The following is a 9977-nucleotide window of genomic DNA, read 5'->3' on the forward strand; positions in this document are numbered from 1 at the left end:
AGAGGCCATCTTGAATCTCCCAGCTTAAATAGGCCACACTCAGGTGAAGTCAGTCAGTTGATCAGGAAGTACCTGAAAAAAACACAGGAACCAGAAACAGGCCTAAACAAAATAGGGTCATACAGCCAAGGTCCATCTCAATACTGTTACATTTTTATGATGTTTTATGACTTAATATACTTTTTTGACATTTTATGCCTTACTATACTATGATATTTTTTGAAATATTTATGCCTTACTTTACTATGACATTTTTTGAAATATTTATGCCTTACTATACTATGCCATTTTTATGCCTTCTCATACTATGATATTTTNCCTTACCATACTATGACGTTTTCTAACGTTTTTATGCCTTACTTTACTATAACATTTTTTGACATTTTATGCCTTATTATACTATGACATTTTTTAACAATTTTTTGCCTTTAATATACTATGACATTTTTTGACATTTTATGTCTTACTATACTATGACGTATTTTTTAAATATTTATGCCTTACTATACTATGATCTTCTTATGCCTTTACTATACCATGACAATTTTTGACATTTTTATGACTAACTATACTATGACATTTTATGCCTCACTTTACTGTCGTTTTTTGACCTTTTATGCCTTACTATACTATGACGTTTTATACTATTTATGCTATTATTATACTATACTCAATATACTATGACTTTTTTATGCCTTACTATACTATGACACCTCATTTATGTATATTTCATATATGGAAATTCAACACATATACATATATTACATTTGCGTATTGGCATTCCTGAATGTGAATTCAGATCTTATATGTTAATAAACTGTTTGGATGACAGCATTAAATAGCAAATGTCTTTGTTTTGACGGGCAGGCGGAGTTGTTGTGTCCCTACCAATGTTGGCACCAAACCTACACCTTTGATTTTAATGCTCAAGTTTTAATCCAAATTTTCACTCTCTTGTACAGTTACTGCTCCATACTGCCAGATAATGTTGAGTTTCTCTCTTCAGGTACATTATCCGGTCTGACCCACTGGCACACATGCCAGAGGACGCACAGGTGGGGCAGGCACGCAGCACAAGGAACCAGCAGGACTTTGGCACAGAGACAAGAGACGAGACTCACCTCTGAAACAGAAGAACAGAACAGCTGTCTATTGTGAATGTGCATTATGTGTCTCTCAGGCTCAGACCAGAAACAATCAGACAGCGCTGAGAGACCTGTTGTTTCCCACTGAGCTGCTACAGGAGGATGCATGAAGAGTGCCTCGTCACCCCAACTCCACTCACATGCCTCTACTAACTGTACTAATACACATCGCCCTCGCTAAACAGTCTGGAACTGAGAACAAGGTACTGGAAATGACTCCCTCATCCCCACTAACCAAAGGTCTGAGAGGTTTGATTGCTGTTGTGAGAGGTCTTTGGACAGTCAGAGGATTTTTTTTGTGCATATATAGGATATTAAACCATTCTTTCGCCCAACAATGTTTTGCTCAGGGGTGAAGTTGCCCTCACACCGTGACTCAGACCGACTTCCTCTGCACCTGTTTCTACCTAAACTCACAAAAGAACTGAATCTCGGGGCAACTACACCCTCCTCCACACCGTCATCATCATGTTTTTTAAAGAGAACGGTAAATGCTTTGAATTTCTAGCTCTTCAAGCATTTACCATGAAATTACAATACATGTGCACTTTTCCTTAATTTATTACAGATGTTTTAGTTTGTATTGACTGTTTGTATGCTCTTTATCAGACAGGATTTTCATTTTCTTTATGAGCACAAACTTTTTTACAACAAACTGTCCCCTGGCATTTTTAATCAGCCATATAAAAAAATATTTTCTGTTATGTTTTTGGAAACTAATTTTTGTTGTAGTTATTGTTGAAAAGTGAATATTGTTAATTTATTTCACTATTTATATAACAGTCTCAGATTATGTCTGCTCTACTATATGTGCCATTTTGTTTATTTTTTGAGATATTTAAATGTTTAAATTTGTACATCAGTGCCATTCTGCATCTATTTTTATGATATCAGTGTTAGTGTTTTTTATTTTAGAACCTGGCCAATACATAAATCATACACCTGCAGTATAGAAATACCAAAAGAATACTGGTAAATGAGGGATATATTCATACAAAATATGAATTACTCATTTGTATCAGCTATTTCAACAATCATAAATTAAGTTAATGTTAATAATACAGGCTTGCCCACACCCTGCACTACTTAATTTACTAGAAATCAGTATAGGTTATTGTAATTCTATAAGCTACTTTTTTAATTTATATTTCTTATTTTCGTAGTTAAATTTAAGAATGTACTTGTTTCATTTTTTTTGTTTATAGTTGTAATTTATAGCTGTAGTGTAATTTTTTCAGCTGTAAAATGTCTCTACATTTCATGTTCACAAATGTTTAATGACCAAATTTAAAGGAATAGGTTAACATTTTGTGACGTGCTTATTTGCACATTGGAGATTTAGATGAGTAGCTTGACACCGCTTTCATATCTGTATGATAAATATAAAAGTAGAGAAAGCAGGAGATTAGTTTAGCTTAGCATAAAGACTAAGCTAAAGGAAGCAGCGGGAAACGTCAAGTACCACTTTTAAAGCTTGCTACTGTAACATGTCATATCTTGTTTGTTTAAAACATATGTGAGGATTAAACAAAATATAACATATACATTTGTGAGCTTAAGACGTGCCAGTAGGCAGATTTTGCTAGCTGCTTCCAGTGTTTATGCTAAGCTAAGACAACTGTCTGGCTGTTTTTTGATTAGTCATGAGAGTGGTGTCAATCTTCTCATCTAACTCTCAGCAGGATAGTGAATAAGCGTGTATTCCAAATTTCCAAAGTGACATTAAGGTATCCTTATCAGAAAAAACAATTTTCAGATATATCCTTATCAAATTGTTTTCAACTCAAATATCAATCCAGTATCGGTCAGATTCTAGTGTTCTTATTCTTTTACCTTGAATTCATTTGATGTTGATGGTAAATCCTCCAGTATCAGAACTCTTTAATGAGTTGCAGGAGGACTGGCAGCAGAAGAGTTTTGCACAGATAGGGTTATGGTTAGTGATCTATCTGTAATCTATTTCCAAATATATTTGGATATATTTGAGCTGAAAATGAAGTGCTCTCTCTTCCAAATTGTACAGGCCACACGTGTGTGAAGAGTGTCACGGTGCAGTATTTGAATCTTTTTATTTGATCATTTCTCAGATGTATGTTTGGTTTGATCACTGTAAATAGTAACTATTTATTCACCGTTTTGCCATTTATTTTTCCTTTGTTTTGTTTCAATCTCTTCTGTGTGATTTTAAGAAGTGAAAGAGGACTTGAACTATTTTTGCACTAAGCTCTGCGGGGATGTCTAGAGCAAATCAGCATGACCCTTTAAGCTGAATCTGTACAACACAGCGGACAGTATTCAACCATTCCTGTGAAGCAAAGACAGTCAGATGTGCAGTATTGTGCACATGCACACCTTGCAGATGTTTGCGAAGCTTACTTTATGTGCCATTTTTATTTTTCATGTCAAAGATCAAGTGATAGTAATGATGAAGTAATCTAAAATGTATTGTTTTCTCTTTGAAATCTGCCTTTTTTTGTGGAGGAATCAGCATAAGCTTTTTTTCCCCATGTTTTACAATTTATATATTTTGCAAAGAGTCCAATTGAGATTAACTGTTGATCTTTGCTCAGTAGCCCCCCCTCCCCAGAATGGTCAGTTTACAGGGCAGGAGAGCTGAGGAGTGAAAGCATGTGCGACCACAATGGAGGATACGATCTGTGTGCTGATCCATTCATTTAACGTCTTCCTGGGTCCTCACTTCACACAACTCCACAAAGAAATCAATTCAGATCTCCTACTGTCCGTACTTACAATACCACAAGGGGCATGTAAACACAAAAAAAAAGCATGTTTTGATATACAAGCTTGCCAAGAACAATACATTTTGTACATTTAGCAGGACATTTAGTGTGATGTCCCATCGCTAGAGAAACCCATAATCAAGTCAACTGCTTGCAAGTTGGATCCATTATTTGATACTGTGTATTTATATGAATGGAACATGCATGTCGTCTCAGTGTTATCAAAAACCTCCGTATCATGTTTACCTCCACTTTGTTTTTAGGTCAAGTGTCAAAAAGGGGTTGATCCATTTTGTACTATTTCTTATGAGAAGCGAGTGTCCTTCTACGTATATAAAATATGAACAAATAAATGCTGCATGCAGCCAGATCTAATGAATGAAATTGTGTTTTTATTTCTTCTCAAAGCTTCAGGTGACAGTGTGAGGAGTAATCACATGTTTTTACATTTAATCAGGGTGCCATTATTTACTCACAGCTTAAGGAATATTTCAACATTTTGTGAAACGTCCTTAATCGCTTTCTTGCTGAGTTACATGCCAAAAATTGATACCACTCTCTTGACTACAGATACAGTATCTAGTTAGCTTAGCATAAAGTCAGGGAACAGTTAAATTGATACCTCTAAAGCTCACTAATGACCAAGTTACGCCTTGTTTAATCTGCTCACAAACCGAAGAGTAAAAACGAGAAATTGTGGCCTCACAGTGACGACAAGACGGTGTAACACCATATTGGTGACCGCTGTAAAGTGTGACCGCATTTGTCATTCATAATTTAAAACAGGTGAAAGTAACTGTCCAGCACTTATCAGGTACTTGGCATTTTTCTCACCTTCTTAAAAGACTGAATAACACCTGAAGTATCCATCACATCCATCACAGGTTGACAGGAGCACAGCAGAGTGAAGGTCCTGACACAGGTCATCAGAAACTGTGACTCTGCTGTTCCTGGAAATTCAATAAAACCGCAGTATCTAATTATTGTCAGGTACTTCGTCTTTCTTTCACCTGTTTTAAAGATTGAAAAACAAAGTAACTTCCACACAACTGCACCCCCAGCTGCTGCTAAGTGGATTTTATTTCCTCTGGACAGATCCAGGCGAGCGGCTTGTGGCTGATTAATGATGACGAATGATATATGACATTAAAAGATTATTAATACTCATGCATCAGTGTATACAGAGCATCATATCCAAAGCATCATAAGATTAAACAAGATTCTTCTACAGTTCATGAGCTTGTATCATTTCTTTGTAACATATTGCATTATGGGAAATGTAGGATCAAGTGTTTCTGGAGCTTCACCCAAAATAAAGACAAAAAAGTCAGGATATATCGTCCTCTGCTGCTTCACTGTGCGTCTTATTTTTTTTATCCATCTCATGTCAGTCCCCCTAACTGTATGGGAGCGTGATACAAACTTCAGATCACTTGAGGGTCCCTTGATTGGCCGATTTCATGAGAGTGATGTTGATTTCCTCATTTTACTCTCACCAAGAAAGCAAATAAGGGAATTTTTCCCATAATGTTGAACTGTTCCTTTAAGTGCTGATTGCCAGAATAAAACTACTAAATATTATGTGTACAAAACATTTTAGTGAATCACAACTCCTTGTGTACCTCCGTCCTAACGCCGCTGCTTGTTGACATGCATCTGCCTCCACCTCTCTCGGGTCCAGCGGCCGTTGTTCTGCACGACCTCATGCAGCAGGTCCATGAAGGCGTACTCGTTGCCGTACAGCAGCGTTTCATCATCCGGTGAGGCACCGTCAGAGCGAGTCTTTGAGCCGGTGCTTCTGTTCTCCGCCCTCTGTCTGTTCGTCACAGCTCGCTTCGCTTCGTCTCTCTGCTGGGCCTTGCTGCTGCTCTTGTGTGCAGAGTTTTCTGCAGGTTTGAGGTCTTGGTTGTGACTGAGTTTTTCCTGATTCAGACTTTGGGTTTTACTTCCTGTATGTGTCACTGTGGCTGGTTCCTCTTGCTTGGTGTCCGTGTGGGCTTGAACCTCACTGAATTTCAATTTCATGCCAGCTACGTTCATTTTTAGTTTGTTTGGAGAAGTTATAAAACCCTCCATTTGATTTTCCTCCATTTCTTCTTCCTTTGTGTCCCGGTCACAAACAGAGAGATGCTCCTCTCTGTTTACTGTTTTCTTCGCTTCACCTGGGTGCTTCTCAGTTTCACTCGCCTCCTCCTCCATCACTTTACATCTTTCCTGCCACTGAATTGCAGTGGGAGGCCAGGTGGAGATCCTCCCCATGACTTTTCCCATCTGTGATCTTTGACCCAAACTGTCAGTGAGCTGTTTGCTGAGATTATCAGGGTTTGGTTTGTTCTGGTTGTTGCCGATGCTCAGATACGCCACAGTGTCAGTGCTGACAGAAACACGGTGGGAGTTGTCATCTCGACTCCTGCCGGCATCAGTTTGTCCCTCAGTCGTGTCGGGAGTGTTTGTGATATTTTCTGTCTGAAATCCTCCTGCTTCATTTTCCGGTTTCTGCTCTCCTCCTGCTCCTTCTGTGTCTTTTGATTGAGCCTCTGTCTCATGCTGCACAGTCACTTGATCTTTCCCAGACACACAAAAAGGAGACATAAAGAGAATAGCGTTAGCCGACTTAGCTCTGACTCCACTAAAAGGCCTCCTCTGAGCCGTCTCTGTGTCTCTGTTCTCAGAGTGTCCTGGAGACTGATCAGGGTTTGATCTGCTGTCGTCTTCCAACTCCTCCTTCACTTCTTTTGAACGTCCAGGCATCACAGTTTTGTTGTTGCGTTTCCTCCTGTGCTGCACCACCAGGAAACACACCACAAGCAGCAGCACACAGAGGACCACTGCAGAGGAGCAAGCCGTTATTATTTAATCATCCGATTATATTTTTCAGTACAATCAAGCTGAAATTTGCAAAAGAAAGAAAAATAAAATAAAGGTACCTATCACAACAACGAGTGTGCAGACAGTGTTTGTATCTGGTTTTGAGCTCACACATGTTTCTAGAAGGAACAACATGAATATGAAGAACACATTATTTGTGTGAGGGTTAAGGCAATCCTCTGATTCTTTTATTTCTGACATTGAAATATCAAACGCACCGGTCACTCCAGTGTGTGGAGGGGTGAAGGTTTCTGCCTCTGATGGTGGTGAAGTCACATGTGTTGCTACAGGGAACAACAGAAATGCCAAACAACTAGAAAGACACACCTCCAAGGCTCCAGAGTCATTTCATAACAGAAAATGATTATAGATTTTGAATCAGCATCAAAATATATGAAGTCAGAAAAAATCCTGACTGGAAAAATCAGGGATTTTTATTCTACAAAAGAATGAATTCTACAAAATTTCAAAGGAGTCAGAGCCACGACCGCTGAGATAGTTCATTTATCATGTTGCTATGGCGCCATCTGCAGGTGAAATACCATCAAACATTTCAGGAGGATTCAGAGTAGGTGTTTCTGTCTCTTAAATAAACCTGGAGTCTTGCAATGTGTGTAGAAGTTGTGGTAACGGTTTATCGAATATGTCAGGTCTTCTGTCTTCCCTGTAACAGAACTATATAATTACTCTCATTATTCTGATTCTGTTTAAATTAATATTAAAGATGAAGAAAACTGGCACCAGAAGAAGTAAATGTACCAGTTTGTGTTCTAAGTTGATCAGTGGATGTTGAGCGGACAGATGTTTCTGTTGTTGGCCGTGCTGGAGCTGTTGCTGCAGAGAACAACAGAGACACAAACTGAACAAAACTGTGCTGAAGAATTTCAAACATCAAACACAAACTGGGAGAAGAAGACGAAGCACAGGTACCAGTGTGAGGGGAGATTGTTGTGGGTGCATCAGTGGGTTTGGTTTGGACAGAGGTTTCTTGTGATGCAGCTGTACCAACGTTTGCTAGGGGGAACAACAAAAGCACTAATTACCCAATGTGGGGAGAGGGCAGCATTCAAAAGCGAATGGTGGGGATTTTAGGTAACACTTTATTTTATAGGTCTCATATTTTCTCCTGAAAACCTTCCTGATAAATTTATAAAAATTAGCTGGTATCAAGCTTCTAATTACTGGGACATTTCCAAGACAGACCTGCACAACTTAACAATTTATGAAGGAAACAGAGAAAGCGTTATTTGCTACAGTTCTTTAGTTAAAAAAACAAAAAGAAAAAAAATGGAAAATGATGTTGTAGGTAAGTGAAATGGTTCATAAATAAAAAAAACCAACAAAAATTAATAATTTGTGTTTTTTGAGCTGCCATACATTATGGATCTGCTTAGCAGTGGTCAGTAAATACATGTTTACCTGTAGTTCTCAGCTGCATTGGGATTTCCTTTGTTTTGTCTTTCACACTGCTGATGATCATCAATAATACACACTCCATGCTGTAAAACTTCACCGACTCAGCAGCTACATTTACAAACATATTCCTACCTAATTTCCACACGTCAGAGCTGGGACTCAATGTGGCACATTTTCTGTCTAATCAAAAATTAGACTGATTTTTTGTTCGTCTTTCTAGGAAACTGATGGATATTGACATCAACTATTTTTCACTTACCTACAGTAGGACTTTCTGGGAAATATTCTAGTCATTAACAGTAAAGTTTCCATCAAATTAGCAGGCGAATCTGGGACCTGTGAAATAAAGGACGAACCAGACGTACCAGAGGATGCAGGGACTGTTGTGAGTGCATCAGTGGGTCTGAGCTGGACCGTTTGTGATGCCGACGGTGGTCCTGGTGTAGGTGACGTCATGCACACCGACACGTCCCACACAGGTCGACCCCTCAGAGATGGAGGACTCTCACAGGTCACCGCCGTCTGTCTGTCTAGTAGAGATCTGCTCTGAAGGTCTGAGAGGAGAAGCGGTTTTAGGGTTCGAAGTCTTCTTTAAACACGCACAGGTCTTTGTCGTTATTTGTCTCAGATTTCACAAACCTTTTAGGAAGACAACAAAGTCCTCAGCTCCACAGGAACAGTCCCAGGGGTTCCCATCTAGTCTGATCCTGGTGGACCTGAGAGACCTGAAGACCTGCGGTGAGACCCGAGTCATCCTGTTCTCTGACAGGTCCAGCTCAGCCAAGTCGGTCTGTGACTGAAAACTGTTTGTCTCAATGGTTCTGATTCTGTTCTTATTCAGACTGAGCTTCGTGAGGTTGATGAGCCCGGTCAGCATCGACTCGTTCACAGCTTCAATCTGGTTTTCTGCGAGGCTGAGCTCACTGAGGACAGCAGGCCGGCCGAACCAGTTAGTGTTCATCTGTGTCAGCGCGTTCCTCCTTAAACTGATACCTCTGAGGTTCTGGAAAGAACCGAAGGCTCCTTCAGCGATTCCTGTGACCCCGGCGTTTTCGATCCTGAGCGTGGTTACAGAGGTGAGGTTGCTGCTGTGAAACACAGTGGAGTTGATCTCCCCGACGCCATTCAGGTACATCACCAGGGTCAAAGAACCGGGGCTGAAATCTAAGAGAATTAGAATTACAGTTGATGCGTGGGAGAATGTGATGAAAGAAGGTATGACGAAGTTGTTTTTCTGTCACATTCAGTGCATGTTTTCAGACCAGTTGCTCCAGGGAAGATACAAGGACTGGTGTGGTGATCACGCCCATTTTTCTTTTTTAAATTAACACTTCATTGGTGATGACTGGAAAAGATTGAAAAATAACTTTGAACCTCAACTTTTTTAACAATTTGGTTTTCTTTTCAGTGAGCATTACAAATTACTCTGTGGAGGAAGGAATCTAATCATATCAATATTCAAATAAACACCAATATCAGCCCAATGTACATGAAAGCGCACTCACACAGCTGATCAAACACTGAATCAAACCATGAGCTCTTACACGGAGGGAAGTTCGGGCAGATCAGAACTTGTTCTACTTCGTCACATGAATGGCTGAACGGCACATTCACCAGCAACAAAGTGAGAGCAGCAACGCCTGTGGAGATACGGAGGAATCACATCAGTTCTGACATCACTTCATCATTTTCTACACAAAGTACGAGGATGAAATAAGTGCACTCACCTATCATGGTGATCAATCTCATCAATGCAGGATGCAGAGTCTACAGCTTGGACTCTACCTGGTGGGACGGTTTACCAAGT

General features: G+C 39.6%; 1 protein-coding gene across 1 annotated transcript in view; it reads left to right on the forward strand.

Moving 5' to 3' along the window:
* The window catches only part of kcnt1 (potassium sodium-activated channel subfamily T member 1), a 63602-nt gene extending 61327 nt beyond the window's left edge, over window positions 1-2275 (forward strand). Inside the window, exon 29 of the mRNA XM_022765167.1 lies at window positions 1007-2275. Within this exon, the coding sequence (XP_022620888.1) occupies window positions 1007-1127 (121 nt within the window). The 3' untranslated portion in view covers window positions 1128-2275. The remainder of the gene's footprint in view (window positions 1-1006) is intronic.
* Window positions 2276-9977: the final 7702 nt, after the last annotated feature.

The sequence above is a fragment of the Seriola dumerili genome, unplaced genomic scaffold (genome assembly GCF_002260705.1).
Source record: "Seriola dumerili isolate Sdu_G_001 unplaced genomic scaffold, Sdu_1.0 BDQW01000668.1, whole genome shotgun sequence".
Taxonomy (NCBI): Eukaryota; Metazoa; Chordata; class Actinopteri; order Carangiformes; family Carangidae; genus Seriola; species Seriola dumerili.